The following is a 25,527-nucleotide window of genomic DNA, read 5'->3' on the forward strand; positions in this document are numbered from 1 at the left end:
ACATTAGCAACATGCTAACAAAACATTTAGAAAGACAATTTACAAATATCACTAAAAATATCATGTTATCATGGATCATGTCAGTTATTATTGCTCCATCTGCCATTTTTTGCTATTGTTCTTGCTTGCTTACCTAGTCTGTTGATTCAGCTGTGCACAGATCCAGATGTTAACTGGCTGCCCTTGTCTAATGCCTTTTATAATGTTGGGAACATGGGCTAGGCATTATGCAAATATTGGGGCGTTCACCCCGACTGTTACGTAACAGTCGGTGTTATGTTGAGATTCGCCTGTTCTTCGGAGGTCGTTTAAACAAATGAGATTTATATAAGAAGGAGGAAACAATGGAGTTTGAGACTCAATGTATGTCTTTTCCATGTACTGAACTCTTGTTATTTAACTATGCTGAGGTAAATTCAATTTTTGAATCTAGGGCACCTTTAATTGCTGTGGAGAACCACAATATGAGTAAAGTAACTGTTGCAGAAATATATAAAATAAAATAAAATAAAATAAAATAAAATAAAATAAAATAAAATAAAATAAAATAAAATAAAATAAAATAAAATAAAATAAAAATCACAATGCTGCCTGGAACCTGCTTACAGCAAGTACCCCTGGGATACCCCTGGTTGGGAATCACTGGTTTAGAAATTGAGAAAGCGGTACTGGGTGATAGGTGGTTCTTGGCTGCTGCATGCCCTAGAGTGGTTATAGAGGCAAATGAACTGAGAGAGGTAAACATCCCTGATTAATGTGCTAGAGTGCTCATTTACTGTAAATACTTCCTCAAGCACTACATTGGGTAATTACCCAAGGGGCTTTGGCCAGGTCAGGCCATACATCACATCAACACCTTTAATCAATGGAGGGGAAAGAGAACGCAGGGAACAAGAAAAAACAAATACAGTAAAACAACCGCATTCCATGGGACACACTGCAGCAGTGACCATTGCATTGTTCTAGAAGGTTACTTTATTAGTAAAGTGGCATGCCATGTGCATGTAATATCAGTGGTTAGTTATTCGGTAGTTTGGGTTTGCCTATAACTCAGCTGACTGCCTTCTGCTTCAAATATTTGGGCTTATCAGGAATCGTTAACACCCATCCTGGTCTGTATGTGTGATTTTAAATTAAAAATTAACCTCTAAAAGATCCAGCAAAGCAACTATGGCTCTTTGTGAGAGTGAAATATCAACTGCCATTCTAACAAACTGATCAGTTACAGTAGATAATGCCTGAAAGATGTTTTAAGATAACACTGCATTACAATGACAGACATAAAACAGAAATACAACACAGCCTTTTCTCAACACCACTCAACAAACGTCCAACACTGTAACTGTAATTTTTTGACTTCGGTATGATACCAGCTTTGGTACCTCAGTATCAATACCACCACACAAACAAATGTTAGGTAGACCACTGTATTATGTATAACAGATTTGCATATCATGTAACTGGAATATTTACTAATAACTAAAATATACATGAAATCTGACAGATAAGGCCCATTTGTCATGGAAGTAACAACTAGTTATAACATATTTCATAACTTATGAAAAACAATGATCATCAAAAGGTGCATTTCAGCATGTAGTTTACAATTAAATTATTGTTGTTTTAAATATATTCTTATTAAATCAAAATATTCCGGTCCATAAAGGTAATATATCCTATTTAAGCAAAATAACAGTTAACAGTCCTCAGTCTTGCATGAAGTTTGAAATGATCTCGGCAACACAATGGGTATTATTATGCTAACAATTTATTATAATAATTGATTTATAAATTCCATAATCAATTCATTTTGATTCTCAAATCATGCATCAATGCTTTTTTACACCCTTATACAGCAACTCTGCTTTCACGTTTCAAGTTACATAAACTATGTTTGTATGCTGGTATCGTACTTTTTTAAATTTTTTGGTACCATGGTGCTGATTTTGAATCATTATACCGTACAACCCTCGGGGGTCTGGAAGAGTACTGATCTGAACAAGCGGATTAGCTGGACACACAGGGTGACAGTACAGGTACCTGTTGGGCCCCTGTGGGCGGCTGGGCTCCTGCTGCTGCTCTTGCTGTTGCTGCATGCGCTGCTGTAGGCCCCGCGCTCTCCTCATGCATTTTTGCAGCTTGGCGTCAGCAGCCATAGTCCTGCTATGAGTGTTAGCACTGCCCTCATGCATGGAAAATCTTAGTTTAGCTATAATGCAAAAGAACAACAAAAAGGGAAAGGAAAGAAGAGCAGAAGAAAAGAAAATGCAGAAAAGAAAGAGCTGAGTTATGAGGGGCCGGCATGCGGACCATTTCTTTGTTATAGAAACGACAAAGTAGTGAAATTTAAAGAAAGAGGACAGGGTGATGGTAGGATATATTCCACCTTTCACCACAGAGTGAGGTCTAGGCTGTGTTCAATAGGCAAAGCTTTGCAAGTTAGTTCATCAATGTTGTCACACAGTTGACTGCATGTAATATGTTTATACAGTAGCTTTTAACAGAAGCGTCATGCCCAATTTAAAAGTAACATTGAAATAAAAAACACTTTCATAATTACAGTACTGGAAGATAAAAAAGTGTTGTGGCAGAAATCATCTGTCTAAACAATTCACCTGTCTACATTTGGTCAGTCCATCCGACTTGTTGACCTTTAACAGAAAATTCAGTCGGCTGCTCAAAACATATATATATATTTTATTTTTTGCCAGCTTTCTTTTTTCTCTCTAATATTTTTATATTATTTTACATGTATTTTTTATTTATTGTTTATTTATATTATATTATATTATATTATATTATATTATATTATATTATATTATATTTAGCATTTTCAGGTCAGTCCTATGTTCACAATAAAAAATCTGTTTAAATGTCCAATGTATTATCCTGTCCTTTTAACAGTTAAGGGGTTTTCCCATGACTGACAGCGCTAGTCAAAGCATTTGTCAGTTGCGTCTTGTTCCGTGTTCAAAACAATTCAGTGTTTTCAATGTAAAAGTCTTCGCTACTGACTGACACACTCATAAAGACAGTCTTTGCCGCCATCTAATGGCGTAATAATGTAACTTCTGTTGCCGTTCACAGTCATGGGACTATTTTTCCGGCGGACGGAAAGCTTTAGTGGAAGTTTACTTCATGAAAGTTGCATTGATAAATAGTTTTGGCTTTAATATTTGTGTGGTAACCGTTTTATAAAAGCAATAAGGTACTCGAGGCTAGTGCTGTATCTTGAATAAGTCACGGCTGAAGGGGTTGCCGTGACTTATTCACAATACAACACAGCCTCTCGTACCTTATTGCTTACATATATTATATATGCTATTTAATATTATTTTATATTACATTTACAACAACAACAATAAAAAATATTAATAATAATAATGATCAGCAGCATACAAAGGAGTTATCACAATGCCAAATCTCTTTTTTCATGCAACAAAACTTGCATTGTGATTGCTGGCTGACAAGATCAATAGAACTTTTGCGTGTTTTTTAAAACAAAAATTGTATATTATGTTGCACATTAAACAAAAGCTATTTGCCTATAGCTCCAGAACTGCTCAAAAAAACTAGGTGCATGACGCTCCTGAGTTTCATCAATTTCACATTTTCATTTAAAAAACATTGCCTGCAGTGTTTTGCTTACTGAACATACCCATCCATAATGAGTGACATAAACAGAGTTCAGAAAGATCATATTATGGAGAAGCACTGGGCTGCTCTGCTGAACGACAAGAGAGAAACCAACGACTGTAGTTGAGCTTTTAAGCCCTCATTCACAATGTGTACTAAACAACATGTTGAGATCCATCACACTGATTAACTGTTAATTGCCTTTCCAAAATGAGTTTGCATTAAGAAACAGTTGATTTGGTTGCTCTCCCGTCTGGGGCTGTAACATGGAAAACCGCATGGGAGGTTAGTGTTGCCATGGTTTCCTTGAACCCGTTTCATTTAAGTCTGGTTTAGCATTAATTCTGCCTATCATAAAAAAGCTATTTTCAGAACATTTACTGTTGTCAACACCAGCTGCGCCCGAGCTAGCTTTAACTGCAGATGACGTGCATCGCTTTCAATGGGTTGAAAGGGAGCTGACGGCATTCTGGGAGATGCAAAGGGGCGAAGTTTTAGGACGGCACACCACAGACTGAAGACACAGTTAGCAGGAGCAACAGCCAGGACAAACATACAAAAGCTGACACACAAAACCAATGATGGATTGTAGGGTTGTGGCAAGTGTTGCTTTCATTTGGCCTGAGGAACAGGAAACTATTCTTTTATATAGTGAAGGCATGACCTTATAGGCTGCCACTGGATCTTAGAGGCCTATATGCGCTTTGGGACAAATCAGATGTGTCTCAACGAGACAGCGAAAGGGCTGCAGGGATCTAAAGAGTGGAAATATTTACAAAAGCCGTCTTCCCTTTACATATATTAGTGTTGTGCCGCACACATACAGACATGCACGCACATATACGCACACACTGTGAGCAAAGCGAGACAGAGATGGAGGGTTTGCCGACCTGGATAGTGGTTTGCGAGCAGTATAAATAGCTTTGTGGAGAGTTTTGCATTGCTGAAATTGTCCTCTGCTCATTAATCATTCAAGCAGGTATGCCAGCGCTTCGGACAAAAATGTTGTTGTTCCAGGTAAGCGCGAGATACACAGCCACCTTTATTGTTTTAATTTGAAGAGTGCTGAGAGATTTAGACAGGATTGTGTGGCAGTATCCACACACAACGGCTTAGCAGAATCACAATCCAATCCTTCCACCAAAAGGGATTTATAGGGGTCGGGAATGTTATGATGGTGAATCCAGAACGGATTTCAGCTCTGTTAGCGTGTGGCTGTGGGTAAGGCTCATTCAAATGGTGATCCAAATGAAGGGCTCACGCACAGAATAAAATGTTCACAAAAAAAGAAAAAAAAAAAAAAAGATTAAAATGGTTCCAGCCTCTGTCTGGCACAGATCAGTGCTCTCAAATGGCAAAACCCAAGCGCTTTTCAATAGCACACCACTATTAGTGGTATTAACAATCAACAGGCAGAGCCACATGCCCAGTCATCCAATCAGATTGTGAAAATCTGTCCAAAAGGTGACTCAGATCACAGCTCTAAGAGAACAAAAACAGGGATGCACCAAGTATTAAATTAAAATAACAAAATAGAAAAAAGTAAAAAGTTAAAATTATAAAATGCATATAATACAATAAATATAAATAAAAATTAATTATAAATAAAAAAATTCTATTCAGTACAGATAAGCCGAATATTATTTTCATGTTATAAATAACTAAATAAATAAATTCCATACTATTTATACTATAAACACAACTAAATGTTGTAGTATGTTTTAAATACAAAGTATTAAAAAGTAAGTTAATTTAGGCATCAAAATATGATGTACAGTATGAAATTTGATATTCATTTTGAGATTTGTTAAAGATTACATTTAGCAGTATTATGAAACTATTAGTGTATCTAATCTAAATATAATATAGATGTAATCTAAATAGAAAAATAAGCATGGGTAATTTCACCAAAAAGATCAATTCAAAATTCTCTAATATTAACTGATAGAGTACCTATATATAGTGCATCCCTAGAGGAAGGATTGGATGATGACAAATAATATGCCACACACATAAGCGAGAAGAACAAGCACACAGAGTGACAAACAGAAGCAAACACACACAGGGTGCTGCAGGAAGGGAAGGCAGTGTATTAATGGTGGGTTTGTGTCGTGTTGCAAGGACATGAATATTTTGGGAGCTGCTTTCTTACAAAATGGACCTAGAAAGTGCACATATTGGGTAAGTGACGGTTACCCGAGCAGATAGCGTAGGAGTTGGGCGTAGCAAGCAGAGGCAGGTTAGAATTACTTACACACAGCGTGGTGGGAGAGCGCCAGGGCTGTAGCTGTGTCCCCAGCTTGCTCCAGGCGCAGCGACTGCTCTAAGAGAGAGTCAGCCTCCGCCAGGCAGTGCTCAAAACTGCCCCCCTTCCCTGCAATTAACACACCAAGGCCAGGCCTCTGAGAACACGCTCATTCACGCACAAACACTGCTCACAGGAGCCCCCGTGTGTTCCCGGGAACACTTTTGCGCAGCTTATCGGGAATGGAGACGTCAACTGACACACAAGCGCACACAGTCTAATGACTGCCACCAGCACAACTCATAAACACAGTTAGACATGTAAGTACACACACCATGCACACTGACTAGGGAAAATGCTGATTTAAGATTACAAATATAGATTTTATAGAGTGTATTGGTGCATTTTTATGATGCTTTAGCTCTCATCTTATAGCTCAATACTTATTACAGTGATATTTCAACTCTTTTATCATTTAAAGATCCTAAGACACTGGATTAGATGAAGAGTTAGAAGAGAGTAAAGGCTAAACTTTTACTTCTAAAACACCCCTGCTGAAAAAAAAAGTTTGAACCGGCCTAAAGTGGTTTGCTGTCTTAGCTGGTTTAAACTGGTCTAGCTGGTCTTCCAGCATGGCTAATCTGGAGTTAAACTGGTTTAGCTGGTCGGTCAACCTGATCAGTAAAAAGTGGGCAAAACCCTCTAGAACCATCAAAACAGACCAGCCAAAACAGCTTAGCCAGCCATTAATATGATCAATTAAAATATATCTAATATCAACCGATAATTAATATGGGACCAATGTATTGTGCATCCCTAGAAACCAGTCTAAAGTCATTTGCTGGTCTTAGACCAATTTAAAAAAAAAAATCTATAAAAAAATCTCTAATATCAACTGATAATCAATATTGTAACAATATATTGTGCATCCCTAGAATCCAGCCAAAAGTGGTTTGCTAATCTTAGCTGGTTTATACTTGTTTGCTGGTCTCCCAGTATATAGCCAATCAATTTGGTGTTAAATTGGTCTAGCTGGTCTCCCTGCATGGCAAATCTGGTGTTAATTTGGTTTAGCCATTCAGTCAGCAACTTCCCACAACCCTCAAAACTGACCAGCCTTAACAGCTTGTTCAGCCATCGAAAATATCAATTAAAAAGATCAATGGATGACAATATAGTACCAATATATTGTGCATCCTAGAAAACCATCTAAACACATCAGTCTAACCAGCTTAGCCAGGCTAGGAGACCAGTTAACCACTTTAGTCTGGTTTGAACTGTTTTTTTGCACAAGGTATTGCTCATAATGCAAAGCTGTGGCTCTATTAGCTTTCTCTTTAAACACAAATTTTATCTCTTTTCATTTGGTTTTTGACTGTTTGGCCTTGTGTGGCATTTACCCTGGTGCTGAAGTTCGTCCAGGTCCATGAACTTGCTGGGTCTGGGGTTGAAGCCCTGCGCTGCTTCTCTCTCCTTCTCCTTCTTCCTTTGGAGCTCTTGCTGCCTGGCCCTGCGAGCAACTTCCTCCTGCAATTCATCGAGCTCGCTGCGCCCCTCTCCTACACACATATAAAACACATAAATAAGTAACAGTAATATTCATGTCCAAGTTGACATGAACACCTTGTAGCAATAGTGGGTTAATGCACATAGGCAAAGACTGGCGGTGACTCACCCAAACTCAGTGGAGCGCTACTCCAAGTGGGTGATTTGAGGTCTTGAAGGATGGCACTGCTGCTTTTGGACTTGGGCACTGTGCGCCAAGAGGGCCCAGAAGTTACTGGCCTCTTACTGCCACTGTCCCTGAGGTGGAGGAGAGCAGATGTCATGACACTTAAACATCATGAGAGTCAGTCTCAGGGTCTATGTATGTAGTAAATCTGTTTGTGTTGGCCTATACTACAAGGCTTATGGTTATTTGAGACTTATTCGATATTTTCTTGGAAACACACAATTAACCCAACCCAACCCAGTGAATATTCAAATAATACCATCACATAATTCTAAGTGCATATGAAACTGATTTGATATACTGACATATGGAGTGATCTGGGTGATGCTTGCTTACTTCTGCTTACTTAAAGGGTTAGTTCACCCAAAAATGAAAATTATGTCATTAATTACGCACCCTCATGTCGTTCCACACCCGTAAGACTGTTCCTCTTTGGAACACAAATTAAGATATTTTATGTTTCGAAATTTCAATAGTTCACGTGACTTTGGCAGTTTGATACGCGATCCAAACCACTGGTTCCGAACCAAGGTTGAACCACTGTACTCACATGAACTGTTTTAAGTATGTTTTTAGTACCTTTCTGGGCATCTGAAAGTGTTAATTATCTTGCTGGCAATGGAGGCCTCACTGAGCCATCGGATTTTATCAAAAATATCTGAATTTGTGTTCTGAAGATGAACAAAGGTCTTACGGGTGTAGAACGACATGAGGGTGAGTAATAAATGACAAAATTTTCATTTTTGGGTGAACTAACCCTTTAATATTTAATTCAATATGTATAGAAAAACTGTTAAAATATCAAATATGATGCAGCAGGTATTTGAGGTATCATTCTAATATATGCTGATTTGGTGCTCAAGAAACATTTCTTATTATTATCAATGCTGAAAACAGTTATGATACCTTGATACATTGTTTTTCAGGATTCTTTGATGAATAGAAATGTAAAAATAACATTTATTTGAAAAAAAACAAAAAACAATAATTTTTTTACAATAACTGTATATATTTTATTAATTTATTGCTAGTTAGTTTGTGCGAGTTGCTGTGTTACCTGTGAGCACTGGTGCTCTGGTTGTCGCTGAGGGGCATATCCATGCTGATGGGGCTGTTGCTGTTCCTCTCACTACTTTCATAGCCACTCTCCATCCTCTGGATCAGCCGAGGCTGCTGTTCTACACCTCTTAAAGGTGGTGGAATCGGTAGATGCTCCACTCCTGTCTCTGACACGCCCCCTGAGCCATCGTTCATGCCCCCTGTCTCTGCTGCTGCAATGTTTGACCCCTCTGCCGCAGCTCCTGAGACCAGCTCGCTGTGCACTGGTGACATCGGGTCTTCCGGCAGCGGGGAGGGCCCGAGCGTGGCATAGCCAACCGGCCGATGCCTTTCCCGGCTGAAGATGCTGTCAATGTTCAGGGCCTCTCTCCTGGGTCTCCAAGTGGGCCGATAGCGCCCTCCACTGGAGCTGGACTTGGACTCACTGCTGGTGCTCTCGTCTTCCCAGTCCCTCGACCGTGCTCCAGCCTCCGAGCCACCCACCCCTGAACTAGAGGACGAAGAGAGGGGTCTGCTGTGGATCATAGTCTCTTTATAATCCTGCAGATGGCCAGTAGAAGAGGTTCTCGGCGTACAAAGGGGAGTGGCCTGGTCTTTAAGAACCTCCCCTAAAAAAAAAAAAAAAACTTTTACAATTCTAACTTAATCAAAGTTAGAAATATTATATATTTGACAAGGCATGTGCCTTCTCAGTTGGATTTAGCATGACGATTTGTTGGTGGCATTTATATTAGAGAGCATGCTTGCGTTAATGTACCTGCAGTGTCCATGCTGTTCTGGGAACCGCTGCTGTCCTGATTACACACCACAGTTCCCTGAGAGTCAGAAGAGAAATGGGAGGCCATGGACTCATGGTGTGATCGAGAGTGCTTGTAGCTGCAGCTGTCTGTGGAAGAGTCTGTGCGTGTGTCACTTGAAATTGAGGGCTCCCTCCCTGATGACAATAACAACAACAGCAGAAAGGGCATTTAGAAAAAGAGAAAGTTAGCTTCAGCTATCTAACTGCAACTGCTCAAAGGTCAGATCTTAAAGGGATAGTTCACCAAAAAAATACAATTCTCAACCAAGGGGCCAAATTAAATCAAGATTTAATTTGCCTCCTAAACAACATTTTTTTTCTCTTTGAACAAACAGGATTCTTAAAACACCTGTAAATATGAGGAAGCCTAATTTTAAAAAGTGCGATTTCTAGACCCCAAAAACTCATAACAGAAATTGTATTATTAAAAAAAATACTGAAAGTTAAAAGAAACAGTTTTAAAAATCCTCATTCATAATCCTTAGGCTATACAGTGAACAATGAAAAAAACCAAAAAGTCATGGGGTCTCTGAATATTGTTGTGGACAATGGGAGGCTTTGGAGTCAAACCACTGTTCTTAAGTCATATTATACCTTTGTGTGAGAGACAGAACAAAATTTAAGTATTTAAGTTGTTATTCACTGAAAATCTTCCTCTCCATTAAGCTGTTAACTCAAGAAACACTGTAACTGTAGTCAGTGATTTGTGAACCAAAGTTGTGAATCCATTAACCAGATCAGGCCAATACATGAAAGAATCATTCAGATCAGTTTTTGTGAACCAGGTCAAATGATTCAGTAAAAAGATCTGATTCAAAATAATGCTTCATTCAGGCATCACTACATCTCTCATGAATGTTCCAACAACAGCTAAAATAGTTGTCAAGATAAGATTTTAGTAAAGTAAAAAAAAAAAAAAAAACTAATATATACTAATAAAGCTATTTCAGAAGAATTCGAAAATAGAACATGAGTCATATGCATATGACTAATTTTTATGATGCTTTTGACTCCTTTATACGCTTTTTTTTTATACCACATTTTTCAAAATATTCAAAATATGCACTTTTGTGTTCCATAGAAGAAAGTCATATGTGTTTGGAACGACTGAATTTTAAATTTTTGAGTGTATATTGCTTTGTCTGATTCTGAGAATTAATACATAATACATAATAAGTAGTATTGTTTCTTTTGTTTAACCCTCTACATCTCCGTCCCACCTCTCACTTCCTTTTAGTCTCACCGGAGTCTTCGCTGTCATAGCCAGCCTTGCTGCTGTGATGCAGGTCTAACTGCGCTGCCAGCATGTCCTGCGATGACACAGGCGTCCCTCGTGGGTCAGCATATAGCAGCAGGAGTGGCTGGTAGTGGCCTTTTATACATCTCGACACCACATCCTTCCATTTAGGTCCAATCTGTGACAGTTTAGTACATCCAGAGTTAACCACAGACTCCATTCACAATTAGAAACACTAGAATCAGCAGCTCGAGACAGATGTGTCATTACCTCCTTCACATGTGCGTCATCAAAGTACATCCACTTGCGTATCTTGGTCTGGAAGAAGAAGGTGGAGTAATGCTTGCCGTAGTAGCAAACCATGCCCACAAGGTAGAGCTCTGATTGCTTGGCTCGCTCATCAGTCACACGGTAGAACAGCTGGAGGGCAGGCACATAAAAAGAGAATTGACTGTGAGGACCAATCAGATTTAGAGTTTGCCATAACTGTAGCGAGGCGTTAAATTTTTCTAAATATTGACTCGTCAGCATTGGCAGACCATGTTTTGAATCATAAGACAATAAAATGAACAGTTAAATTAATATATTACATATATACAAAATGCAACCTTATAAAAATAAACATATCTTAATGTAAATGTTATTGCCTAATATAATGAGTAAATTAAGTGTTCTTATTCATAACAGGAATAACAGTTTATTAAATTTAATAACATCTATATAATAACAATAATAATTATATTATACATGTATAATGTATATAAATATATAATAAAAAGATGATGATAGATTTTATTATTATATTTTTTAAAATATCATTAATGTGTACATATAATCTACATGTATAATATCATATTTATATATATATATATATATATATATATATATATATATATATATATATATATATATATATATATATATATTATTTTGAAGAAGTTTTGAAAGTCTCTTATGCTCACCAAGGCTGCATTTATTTGCTCTAAAGTGTAATATATTGAAATATGATTACAATATTGTTTTCTATTTTAATATATTTTAAAATGTAATTTATTCCTGTGATGGAAAAGCTAAATTTTAGGCAGCCATTACTCACCACATATGCATTAATCCATTTATTCTTTATTCACTTAAATTCAAATTCTGCGTCCTGTGTGCTACATAAATTTGACACAGATTCAATTCAGAATGGCACACAACCCTGGTGTGAAGTATGTGAGAAGGCTGTTACACTAGTGGGGCTGTGGAGATATTGAATGTGACAAAGAGTACACTGCGTTTCCTCCTTTTGTCCTAGACTGTGCATAAGAGAGGGGGAGCTGGAAGCTCAAGGTTACTGCGTTGAGGTGGCGACAAAAAGGAACAGCAATAGCGTGTTGTCCGTGCATGCTTGAGTCTTACATCACCCAACCGCAGGCACGTGCCCAGGCTGTGGATGACGTCTTCAGCCAAATCAGAGTGGTCTGAGTCCCACACCAGGCCGATGCTGATGATCTCCGGGCAGTTCATCAGAACCCGCCGAATCCGCAACATTTCGCCACAGTTACTCTGAAATGATGAGACAAAAAAGAGGGCACCTTAATTAGGGATGATATTAAAGGATTTTTCTGTGATGTACATTGCAATACGAAAAAATACAGGAAGTATCACCAAGATTATTTAAATAGCTCTATTTAAAAAGAATTACAGTATTAATTCGAGAATGACTGGGGTGATTTTGTTGGGGAGTGCGTATGCATAAAAAATTAAGAAATAATAAAAGAAAAGAGTAGAAAAATTACTTTTTACTATAAAGACTTTAAGTATGAAATCCTTTTAGAGCTGAACAATTTGAAAAAAAAAAAACCTTGAAAAATATTGGTGTTCGTACTAGAGGTTGCTCTTTACAAGAACCACCTCAAATCAAAAAGTGAAGTTAAAAAAAAAATCACATTTTTATAGGCCACATTCACAGTTTTGACCAATTCCATATGACTTTAAAACAATAATAATAATAATAATAATATGCTTTTATTGTGATTATTATTAAATATATTTAAAAAAAACTAAGAAAAAATATTGTAAAAATACTATTGTAAATCAAGTAATAATTTAAATTTACTGTACAATTATAATACTAATATTTATGTCTTAATTTCTTCATTTTCAAATGCTATACCATGATTATTTATTATAAGCTTTGTGATTGGTTGATGTTATTTTAGGTAATTTTTTCATTGGTTCATTGCAAGTTTGAATTCTGTTTCTGTTTGTATTGAAAGGAACCTATACACACCTGAAACCTTTTAGCCCCGACGAAGGCCTGTGTGCCGAAACGCGTTGGCAAAATAAAGTTGTTACTTAGCTCCAGCCTACAGTTCTTTGTTTTTATTTTTATTTTTATTTTTGACCCCTCCGTGCCACAAGTGCTGCTGGTTTTCTTTCTTTCTTATACCATATATTTACCATTCCATGCACCTTGTTGGTTGTGAAGTTGCACCAGACTAATCACATTACTCAAATGCTATACCATCAAGCTTTTATTTTGATGGGCTGCTGTCAAATAAATAAATGTGCTGCCTGTTTCAGAGTGAAGGCATTGTATGTTCATTTACATGCAAGCAGCTCAAAGTGTTTTAGAATTTCTTGATTCACAGTAAATGAACCAAGCCGTTCTGAGACTGAAACCGTTCTTAAACACTGAACTAGACGTGTAAATGATGCGCTTCACTCTGAAGCCGGGGACACACTTAATGATTGTAAGGCAGATTATGAATGTAATTTGATACTAACGACTGATCATGCCCAAACGTGCCGAGTCAGAGCCAGTTGCGTTCAGTCGGTGTTTATAATCAGCATTTAAAATCATATAGTGTTGAGTTCAGTCTTAGAATGTTTCAGCTAGTCGTTAAGTGTGTCCCCAGCTTAAAACCAGTAGCACATACATTTACTTAATTAAATCGCTGCCTGCCTGATCTGATAATCACTCTAAGCCATATCGTGATATTGATTTTATTTCAATATATCGTGCAGCCTTAATCTCGATCACATGTGCATGTGTGTGTGAGAGAGAAAAGGTGAAGGAGAGATGAAAGGAGCGCTTCAAACAGTGCAACACGGTCCAGCAGGGCCTTATGTTCAGCACCCAATGTTCTAGCTATGCTCTTTGAGTCACTGCCCTCCGCCGAGCGCTTTGGCAGCGGTATACGGAAACAGGCATGGAGAAAAGCTCTGGCTACGAGCACCACTGCCAGCCTGACCTCTTCCTTTAACATACAAAAACCTAGCTGGGCACTGCCTTTGTGGAGCGGGCAGCGGGGAGGCACCAGGCTGGCACCAGACCTGGGCAGGAAGGGATTAGACAAAGAGCCCAGTTCTCAGAACCTCTCTCTCTCTTTCTCTCTCTCCGCCTCAGTCGGTCCATCACAGTCAAGCACACATGCGAGGCAGCCAATGAAGAGCCAGCAGCAGCAGCACTGCTGAGCTTTGGGACAGGCACACAGTGTCCCATTAGAGATCATTGTTAGCCTCAGCTCCACAGTCTGTCCTGCCAAGCGCTGGGAATCCAGACAAACACATGCTTTCAGGGCCAGACGACTAAGCTTCTAAAGAGCAGTGACGTTACAGACTACCGTGATCTCAGCTGCATTTCAATAAAGTCATTTCAGGGAATCAACAAACGGAAAATCATTGGAAACGAAGGCATGGATTTCAGTTCAAATTCATTTTGACTAATTTCGCTGATTTGGTACAGAGCAGACTCCAAAGCCACTGACATGGGTTTCTCCATAAGCATGCTGAATGATGCTGGAGTGTGTTTTGGATAATGAAATCATCCTCCTATGGCAGGGTGAGGGTGCACAGTGTGTGGTAAGAGCTGATCAGCAGCTGGTGTGGAATAGGGCAGGACTGTGTGTGTGTGTGTGTGTTTGGGGTCTGTCTTCTGTTGAGAACATAGGAGTAGTGAGCAAAATACCCTCTTGGGCAAAAAACAAACGATTGCACTCTAGGTGAAGATCAAATAAATATGCAAAATCAAAGTCTATGACATTATTGAAATAAAGTAGGCATGACTTATTTTACAATAGGAAAGAAAAGACTATCCTAACTTCTGTTTTATGCTGACCTTAAAAAATAAAATGAAGAAATACGCTATAAATTTTTTATATTTAAACATACAAAATGCAAATAAATATTTTTTAAAATTGACTAATTAATAGACATATTTAAAGGTATTTAAAGGTCCCGTTCTTCGTGATCCCATGTTTCAAACTTTAGTTTAGTAATGTTGTTGTTAGAGTATAAATAAAATCTGTAAAATTTTAAAGCTCAAAGTTCAATGCCAAGCGAGATATTTTATTTAACAGAAGTCGCCTACATCGAACGGCCAGTTTGGACTACATCCCTCTACTTCCTTCTTTAATGACGTCACTAAAACAGTTTTTTGACTAACCTCCGCCCACAGGAATACACACAAAAAGGGGGCGTGGTCTTGTTGCGCTCCCACGGAGAAGAGCAAGAGTTGCGTTTGTAGAGTGTGTTTGTCGCCATGTCGACGAAACGCTGTTATTTTCATCCCGCAGTCCAATCACCTTTGTTTGGCCTTCCCAGGGACGCTGTACTTAGAGATCAATGGTTACAATTTATGTTTAACTCGGTTCCCGAAAATTATAATCCACATGTAAAACTATGCTTACAATAACACTGAGCGCATGCATCTCCACGTTATGGTAAGAGGCGTGACCTTTCCGGGCAAGGTGCGCTCAGAGCCATAGAGCTGCTGTCGAATCACAACACAGGAACCGCTGGCACAATCAGAACTCGTTACGTATTTCTGAAGGAGGGACTTCATAGAACAAGGAAGTCATCAGCCCGTTTTTATGACAGTGGAAACAGCGGTATACAGATAAGTAAATTATGTGAAAAATACTGTGTTTTTTTACACGCGAAACATGAACACATGTTATATTGCACACTATAAACACAATCAAAGCTTCAAAAAACCACGAAAAACGGGACCTTTAAATCATGTTTTAAAATGTAATAAAATAAAATAATAAATCATTTTTAAATTGATAAAATAAATTGACATTGGGTGCGGGGATGGCTTGAAAACTGATTGCCCCCAAGAGTGAACCGTCTGATGTCAAATTTTAAATTGGTTGACAAATGGATAAAGAAAAGCATTTTACAAAACAATAAAGAAAAGCAATTGGGAGAAAAAAAATAAAAACAAAGAAAAGCATTGGCAAATGGACAAAAAGCAACTAGCAATTTTTTTTTATTTACAATTTAACTTGTACAATTTAAAATATGAATTAAACTGTTTATTGCATGCCTATTAATGGTTTATGTCCATTGTTTGTTTGTTTTAATACATTGATAATTTACAAGTGTCACTCTTAGTCAGTGTTGCCAAGTGCGTGGATTTCCTGGGGAATTGGGCTACTTTTACACGGTTGCCGCAGGTAATTTTTGTAGTCCACAGATTGAAGCGACCCCCCCTTCTCAGGGATAAGATTTTTACCAGCATTTTAACCAGCATTTGGCTGGGGTTTGTTGTGCAGACCTGGCAACCTGTCTTCTAGACCTCCATATGCTCTCCACAGTGTCTTTCTTCTCACAAATTAAAATAATTTCACTTAATTTAACTTTAAAAAAATAAAGCATTAAGAGGCCATGCATTTTCATTTGTTTCTGTCTTGTTTTCTTGTGATGTTGACTTCATCTCCTCTGATCAGCCACAACTCTAGACATCCCAGTTTCTTTGAGTTAGCAATACTTTATTCTTTATTTATTTCTTAAATAAATAAAGAATAGTATTAAACACTGATAGTATTAAACACTGATTTGTAGATGGTCTATCACTGATTACTCAAATTCTTCAAATGAAATACCCTGAAACTGTCAGAAAAACAGATGGAAAATGCTGAGGTTGACTGTAATTAGTGTGTAGACAGGTGTGTGTGTGTGTGTGTGTGTGTGTGTGTGTGTGTGTGTACTCACCGGACAGTTTCGCAGGTCGCCCATGGTGCTGGCGTTGCGGAGAAGCTCTCCAAACATGTCGGGTGTGGGCTTCTCCTTACATTCCAGCATTCGCACAGCTTGGTTACTGCAGCAGAGGGAATAAGAGACAGATGTGTCCTCAAGCACCAGTGTTAGCACCACTGACGGGACATGCACACACAACTTTACATACATAATAAGAATAATAATACATACACCATTATTTCTGCTGCTCAAAAAACCTTACAAAGTTTCCAGTACATAGATATATTGTCAGAAGACCGCTATTCCCTGGAAGACATCAGAAACTAATGTAGCAGCACTCGTCTCCATCAGGACAAGAGCCGCAGGCCTGCACAGAAATCAGCGTACTTTACTGGCTAATGTTTCCTTAAGCTAAGCGTGATAGCATCCATTTGACATGCAGCATATCTGCACACATGAACCGTCTGTCAGCATGTCTGCATGGAGGAAATGTGCCGAGACAGCCCCTTAAGGGCTAAATACAACCTATACGCAGACACTAATTTAGATCAGACGGACAGGTCTACCCTTTCTTTTGCTGTCTTACTTTAAGCATTATTCAGTGTGCTTTACTTGGAAATGACGGTCATACTGAGAATTACATTATATATGTTCTTTTTCACGGTAAACTTACTCCATAGGTATTAAAATAGCCACTTTGACCTTGAATCACTCTTCACATTGTTTAGCATGCAGTGTTTATAATCTCAGATTACCACTCATCATATTCAACACATTAATAATGCTGTTAAAAGGGTGGATGGTATCATCTTTTTTCTTTTCTTGCATATTCCCTGCATATTCATCCATCTATATAAGCTATCACAGGCATAAATCTTAAGAATATTATCATTCGCAGGGTGACACATGATGGTAATATGGATGATTTGCATAATTTATGGTGGATTTACGAAAGGTGTGATGTTACAGAATATAAACCACTTTACTGTGTGCGTGTGTGTGTGTATATATATATATATATATATATACACACACACACTATACATATACATTATACATATATATATATATATATATATATATATATATATATATATATATATATATATATATATATATATATATATATATATATATATACACACACACACACACACACACACACACACACACACACACACACACACACACACACATACTATATTGCCAAAAGTATTGGGACACCTATACTAAAGTTCTATGGCCACAGGTGTATAAAATCAAGCACCTAAGCATGCAGACTGCTTCTACAAACATTTGTGAAAGAATGGGTCACTCTCAGGAGCTCAGTGAATTCAAGCGTGGTACTATGATAGGTTGCCACCTGTGCAATAAGTCCATCCATGAAATTTCCTCACTACTAAATATTCCACGGTCAACTGTTAGTGGCATCATAACAAAGTGGAAGCAATTGGGAACAACAGCAACTCAGCCACGAAGTGGTAGGCCACGTAAAATCACAGAGCGGGGTCAGCGCATGCTGAGCCGCACAGTGCGCAGAAGTCGCCAACTTTCTGTGGAGTCAATAGCTACAGACCTCCATACTTCGTGTGGCCTTCAAATTAGCTCAAGAACAGTGCGCAGAGAGCTTCATGGAATGGGTTTCCATGGCCAAGCAGCTGCATCCAAGCCTTACATCACCAAGTGCAATGCAAAGCTTCAGATGCAGTGGTGTAAAGCACGCCGCCACTGGACTCTAAAGAAGTGGAGATGTGTTCTCTGGAGTGACGAATCACGCTTCTCTGTCTGGCAAGCCGATGGACGAGTCGGGGTTTGGTGGTTGCCAGGAGAATGGTACTTGCCTGACTGCATTGTGCCAAGTGTACAATTTGGTGGAGGGGGGATTATGGTGTGGGGTTGTTTTTCAGGGGTTGGGCTTGGCCCCTTAGTTCCAGTGAAAGGAACTCTTAATGCTTCAGCATATCAAGACATATTGAACAATTTCATGCTCCCAACTTTGTGGAAACAGTTTGGGGATGGCCCCTTCCTGTTCTAACATGACTGCGCACCAGTGCACAAAGCAAGGTCCATAAAGACATGGAAGAGTGAGTTTGGTGTGGAGGAACTTGACTGGCCTGCACAGAGTCCTGACCTCAACCCGATAAAACACCTTTGGGATGAATTAGAGTGGAGACTGCGAGCCAGGCCTTCTTGTCCAACATCAGTGCCTGACCTCACAAATGCACTTCTAGAAGAATGGTCAAAAATTCACATAAACACACTCCTAAACCTTGTGGAAAGCCTTCCCAGAAGAGTTGAAGCTGTTATAGCTGCAAATTGTGGGCCAACTCCATGTTAAACCCTACGGATTAAGAATGGGATGTCATTGATGTTCATGTGCAAAACTGGCGTCCCAAAACTTTTAGCAATATAGTGTATATATACATTATATATATATATATATATATATATATATATATATATATATATATATATATATATATATATATATATATATATCACACATACATACATGCATACATACAGAGGCATTATGGCTTTATTTATTTAGATTTCCATTTAGTTAGTTATCTATTTATGCTCATGAAAGATTAAAAAGTATGCAGTGCCAATAACACCAATACAATTCTATGTAAATGCGATCTGGCAAACAATGAAAACAAACCTTGAATAAAATTATGTACATGATAACAAGCTTAGTATGCATTTCATTTGGAGGAAGAATCCCAAATGTACCATGCCTAGGTAGATGCCTGGTTTATAGTGTAGAACTGTACGTCAGTTCTTTCAGCCTTCCAGTACAGATAAACCTGTTCAATCCATTTCAGCAAAGAGAGAAATAAACAAATCCTACGACTTCCATTGTTTTCCGTGATATGTGCGAGCCTGGTTTAACAGCTTTGTATCTGGATGAAAAACACTGAGTTAGGATTTTGAGCATATTGTGTAGTCTTTGTTTTCTGGTGTGTGTTTGTGTATGCATGTGGATGTGGCTTCCCACTGAGAGAGTGTGTGTTAATATTAAAGCCGTTGTGTGAGAATTCAATGGCTGCACAGTGGTACCTGCATCCAGAAGTGAGGGAACACAATGTACTATAATTTATTGCTGTACGGCCATGTGGCAAAGCACACGATTTACTGTGGAGTGAGACTGTGTTTGTGTGAACACAAGAGAGGACAGAGACTGCTTGTTTATTCATGTGTGCAACACAAAGCCAGCAAACTGTGTGTGAAATGGTAAAGGTTGATGAGTATTTAGCCATTCAGAGTGCAAACTCTGCATGTGCATTCAGACCTGGGGCCAGTTGCACCAGCTGTGCGAAAGTTACAACTTAGCCTAGTTTTGATATAAAAGGGCACTAAGTTACAACTTACACACTACTAAATATTTTTGTGTTGGACCATTAAACTTATTTGAAGCGTAAATCTCTGTATAGACTAAATATTTACGGAAGCCCACGACCAGGAGTAACGGTTCGAATAAAACAGCAGACTGACTTGAATTGCATCTAATAAGCTGTTGTTTTACCAGCAGACTTCAGTCCTTTATACATATATGATAATGTTGACATTTACACTAGATTACATTTCAAGAGAGAGAACATTATGTGCATAATTATTTTGTTAGCTGCTTTTCAACACGAACCCCTCCTAAACAGCATGCCTCTGTGTGCATTGGCCCGTGTTATGCATTTCAAATAAAATGAGTCATATGTATTTGTATCAGTATTTATTGATCCTTTTTAATTACAAATACAGTTTCTGAATGTTATTTACATATAAAATACCTGTTATTCATGATTAAACAGTATCGTACTTTAATGAAAACTTATTTTCACCATTATTTGCACGAGGCAAAAGAAGTTAGAATCAAGGATAAACTGAAATTCATATTTGAAGGCTCTATTGGATCATTGAGGGTAAACACCATATTATGTGACTTACGCATTACTTTACAAAGAGCTAACGACCTACTAGCTTCGTTCTGCCATAAGAACTAATGGTGCGTTGTATAAAGTACAGCGTTAGTTACAAACTAGCTAGTAGTTACCTCTAGTGTGGACTTTACATTCCAATTCAAGTAAAAACTTAAGAATGGCTGGTGCAACCCTACCCCGGAGAATTGTTGCTTTCATATCTGATACAGAAATTAGTAAAGTAAAATCTGTTTATTTTCCCCTAGCCAATCACTATTCCACTCTATGCCAGTATGCTCTTTCTGTTTGTAATGGCTATAGATAACAGTTATGGTATTTGTGGCTTTAAAGCAATATTGTATACAGTGGTATAAATAAACGTGACGTGACTTGATCGTGCCGAATTGCAGAGCTTGTGCAAATGTTATCCACATCACTATGATCAGTTTCTTTCTTTACTGCTGTTTTCTCACCGTTGGCCGTTTTTGTTATACGTCTATTTCGTTATTGAGAGAAAAGCGCACAGCACATATTTACACCTTTATCTAAATGGAGCTCTCGTCGGGATGTTCGTTATCACTGCAAAGGTAGGCTATTTCAAACTTTTTTTTACCCCTAAGCAAAGAATGCAAAAGAACTTTGCTGTTAGTATATCACAAAATGAATCTGTGCTAACTCAATTTCTCCACACTCCCTTTCAATTTCTTCTCCTTTTTTATTCTTAACTTTGATGTTTATTGTGCATTTATGTATAAGGATCTCACTTCATTTAAACAATATCTAAACTCCATGACCTTAGACCTATTGCTTATTTCACATATTCGCAAAACAGCACATCACAAAGGGCATTCTGGGTTGAGTGAACGGCCCTAAGCGGACTAAGCGAGTGAAGTGGAATCTTCAGAAAGGCACTTTCCACTCCGGATGAAATATTACCGCTTACATGCTCTGATCACAAAAGATCCTTAAGTGCATTTCATGTGATTTTAACACCTAACATCACATGATTCTAACACCTAACATCACTTAACATGGCGGCCTACCCTACCCCAGAATTCATTGAGCTCAGGTTACAACAGGATTTTTGTTTGAGAGAGAGAGAGAGAGAGAGAGAGAGAGAGAGAGAGAGAGAGAGAGAAATTGCCATTTTGTTTCCAAACCCTGTTTTGTTTTCAAACAGTTGAATATAACTTTTAAAAACAATCCTCTATAGGCTATACCATCCCATTTAACAATGCTCAGTCCAACCTTTGCGGACTTCCAAGGCGTGACCTTTGAAGTCCTTCGAAGGATGTAGCATCTGAATTGGGACACTGCTGACTGCTGGGCAAAAGCAGCTTTCTACTTACGGAAAAAAACTAAACTGCCACCGCGTTCGTTCCGTAAGTCAAATAGGGAAGGCGTAGGACATACAGCGTAAGCGTTTTGAAGAATACGGAAAGCGGAAGCACGTGCAAGGTGATAATTTGAGTTTATAAAGCATATACAGTCGTATTTTTTTAGAAAATGACCGATTGTTTTACTAGATAAGACCCTTATTCCTTGTCTGGTATCGTTTAAAGCTGCACTGAAACTGTAATTTTGACCTTCAACCGTTTGGAGACCACTGAAGTCCACTATAAGGAGAATAATCCTGAAATGTTTTCATCAAAAACCTTAATTTCTTTTCAACTGATGAAAGAAAGACATGAACATCTTGGATGACATGGGGGTGAGTAAATTATCAGGAAAATTTTATTTGAAAGTGAACTAATCCTTTAAGACACAAGACTCAAAATGAGACACTAAGCCCATTGTAAAGGTTTGCGTGTAAAAATCATTTTGTGTCTTATTTTATGTTTTAATAAATAAGGCCCTTAGTGGCTATATCATTTGGCAATGCATAATAAAACAAGAAAGTGAAATTCTGAATCGTATTGGAAACCTCAGATGGCCAAGATGCTGATAGTGATTCATTCTGATTTGTGATTCATTCTGTTCTATAGAGTGGGCTGGGGACAAGATTCCACTGGGAGTGATGGGTAACGTCCTATCTGTGTTCTAATTGGAGAAATGGTCTTATCATGGTCTAAACATCAGATGGGTTGTGAAGCTCTCTGAATGAAACACTGTACAGCAGGCAAGAACGTTTTCAGGAAGAGTTAAGAGTAGGTGTGTGGATTTATATGTGGGAATATAGGGGAATGGGGATGGAGAGAGATGAATCGATGTAAAAATATGGCAGATGAAGGTTGCATGTGTGTGTAACAACCTATACTCCAGAGTGGGAGAATAGGACATGAGGGAGGGGTTTGTAGAGAGCACATTTCCTGTACATAGGCTCTAGCAGATGGCTCTCACGGGTCTGATATGTACGTTGACAGCTAATAACCCCTGATATAGAGCCTCATTCCAGCCTAGCAGGTCAGCTTTAGCATTCAGCTGGAGCTGGTGGCTCACTTACCCGATAAACACTGTGGAAGGCTCCCTTACCTTCAGTTTCCAGGCTGATGTGTAAATCGAAACCCTCACTCAACATCAAAGTGACAAAAGAGCCACAATTGTCCATTTCCAGCACTAAACGGCATACACACACTCACACACCCCACTAAGTCCCAATAGATCACCCTCAACTGCAAAAGCATCCATCATTTGTGAAGCATAAGAAAAACTGAACCAAAACACAGTGAAGTGCAAGACATAACAGTTGGCGGTAGTATGGTGAAATGGTTGAAGATCTGTGGTTGACACAGATTGACAGGGGTGCCATTAGCACTGGGATCTTGTGTAAGACACTTAGGCCGTGTCCTTCAAAGTGTTTTTAGCCTGCTAAAAATGCTAGATGCTCTGCTGAAAACGCAGAGCATCTAGCATTTTTTAGTTGAGACACTTTGCTTGCTATGATACAGAATATCCGCAGAAGTGTTACTAGTATTTCATTTCACTGATAGTTTGTTTCTGTACTGTTTCTATATAAAAATATCGATACAATGTAAAGTATTTGCTCTGGCTCTTGTTTTAAATTATTTTATTCCGTTATTATGCTTGTTGTTGTTATCTGTTGACATTGTACAAGCAGAATGTGGCGGCTGGTCAGTGTTGTATTTGTCCCGCCCCTCCTCCACTGTGATTGGACGGCTGGGTACAAAGTGACAGTGATGAGTTCTGCATTTTACCCAAAGTTGAACATTTTTCAACTCTCGGCGACCAGTAAAAAAGGCGAGTGCCCAGCGCTTCAGCCTGAAATAGATGCTCAGTGTCTCGTTACGCGCCCTGGCATTTTAAAAACATTGCACTCCCATTGAAAACAATTGGAAAAATACGCTAGCCTCGGGAAAAAATACGCTTCGGTGAACACATGGCCTTAAAGGATTAGTCCACTTTTAAATACACTTTTCCTGATAAATTTACTCACCCCCATGTCATCCAAGATGTTCATGTCTTTCTTTCGTCAGTCGAAAAGAAATGAAGGTTTTTGAGGAAAACATTCCAGGATTATTCTCCTTACAGTGGATTTCAATGGCTACCAACAGGTTGAAGGTCAAAATTACAGTTTCAGTGCAGCTTGACAAATGTATATAGAAAGTTCAACATCAAGCACACTTAGGCCAGAAATATGTTCCTTAGGTTACATATGGCCTGCTGTCTGTCTGATGTAACACCCAGAGTCAATGAGTCTGTATAGAAATTTCATCATCAAGGACAAATTTGCCAGAAATTTGTTCAGTAGGTCAAAATGGCTTCATATATGACTCAAGTAACATCAGAGTGAATCAATGAGTGTGTATTGAAAGTTCAAGATTGAGTGCTTTTCGGTCAAAAATATGTTCATTAGCCCAAATATGTATAATAATGGCTGATATAAAATCAGAAGGAGTCAGTGAGTATCCATAGAAACAAAATAAACAAAATATCGCATTGAACGTACTTTCCGCTTCCGCATTCTTCATAACGCTTACGCTGAATGTCCTATGCCTTCCCTATTCTAAGTTACGGAAAAAAACTAAACGTGGCGCCAGTTTAGTTTTTTTCCGTAAGTAGAATAGGGAAGGCGTAGGAACATTCAGCGTAAGCGTTATGAAGAATGCGGAAGCGGAAAGTACGTTCAATGCGATATTTTGTTTATAAAGCATAAACGGTTGTATTTTTTTCGAAAATGAACCGATCGATTCGCTAGATAAGACTCCTTATTACTCATCTGGTATCGTTTAAAGACCCTTGAAGCTGCACTGAAACTGTAATTTTGACCTTCAATCTGACCTTCAATTTTTTTAAATTCATGCGCCCTCATAATCTTTAATCAAAAGAACTTCCCTTGTAACAACATCTATTCACTTCTCTGATGACGTGTTTACTGGTGCATGAGGGCGGGGCAAGTTGTCACGCCATTTGAGATCACGCAATAGCAAATGACAATGAATCCTATGATCCAATCAATTTCCAGTGGACAAAATCAAGTCCTGCCCTACATTTTTTCTTGTTCGAGAAGCTGTTTCACTGGGATATACTTCACAGTAGGGAAGAAAAGTCTATTGCAACTTCCGTTTCATGTCGAACTCATGTCGCTTCAGGCTGCATGAAATCAACACTGACCCTATTTACCTTTTTAGAGCACATTACTAGTCATTATTAATCTGTGCAAGTTAATCCACATAAAAAAAAATTGTCTTCATAACCTTTGGTCAAAATCAAAAAATTTGCTACCCCTCTGAAATGGCATTTCTTGATGACATCAGTTTGAAAGCTTGAGTAGAACATCCTTAACCACTCCCCTCCAACCACAAGTCTACTGCGAAGCTAGAGATTGTGCGGAGGTGTGGTAAAATTAAGCTTAATATTTTGTGTGACCGGAAATACGTCACAGTACTGAAGTAAAGTCGGTCACTACTTCTGGTACTTTAAGGTTTTTAGGATGCTGACTATTTAGCAGCTGTCTATGTAGAGACTAGGCAG

The 25,527-nt window shown here is 38.4% G+C and overlaps 1 protein-coding gene across 1 annotated transcript in view; it reads right to left on the reverse strand.

Moving 5' to 3' along the window:
• usp54b (ubiquitin specific peptidase 54b) overlaps positions 1-25,527 on the reverse strand; it is a 207,456-nt gene that overhangs the window by 89,109 nt on the left and 92,820 nt on the right. The window contains 10 exon segments of the mRNA XM_048169864.1: positions 2,041-2,209; positions 5,891-6,010; positions 7,282-7,440; positions 7,557-7,684; positions 8,671-9,280; positions 9,430-9,606; positions 10,715-10,886; positions 10,979-11,128; positions 12,110-12,256; positions 16,694-16,799. Of these exon segments, the coding sequence (XP_048025821.1) occupies positions 2,041-2,209; positions 5,891-6,010; positions 7,282-7,440; positions 7,557-7,684; positions 8,671-9,280; positions 9,430-9,606; positions 10,715-10,886; positions 10,979-11,128; positions 12,110-12,256; positions 16,694-16,799 (1,938 nt within the window).

Source organism: Megalobrama amblycephala, linkage group LG20 (assembly GCF_018812025.1).
Source record: "Megalobrama amblycephala isolate DHTTF-2021 linkage group LG20, ASM1881202v1, whole genome shotgun sequence".
NCBI lineage: Eukaryota > Metazoa > Chordata > Actinopteri > Cypriniformes > Xenocyprididae > Megalobrama > Megalobrama amblycephala.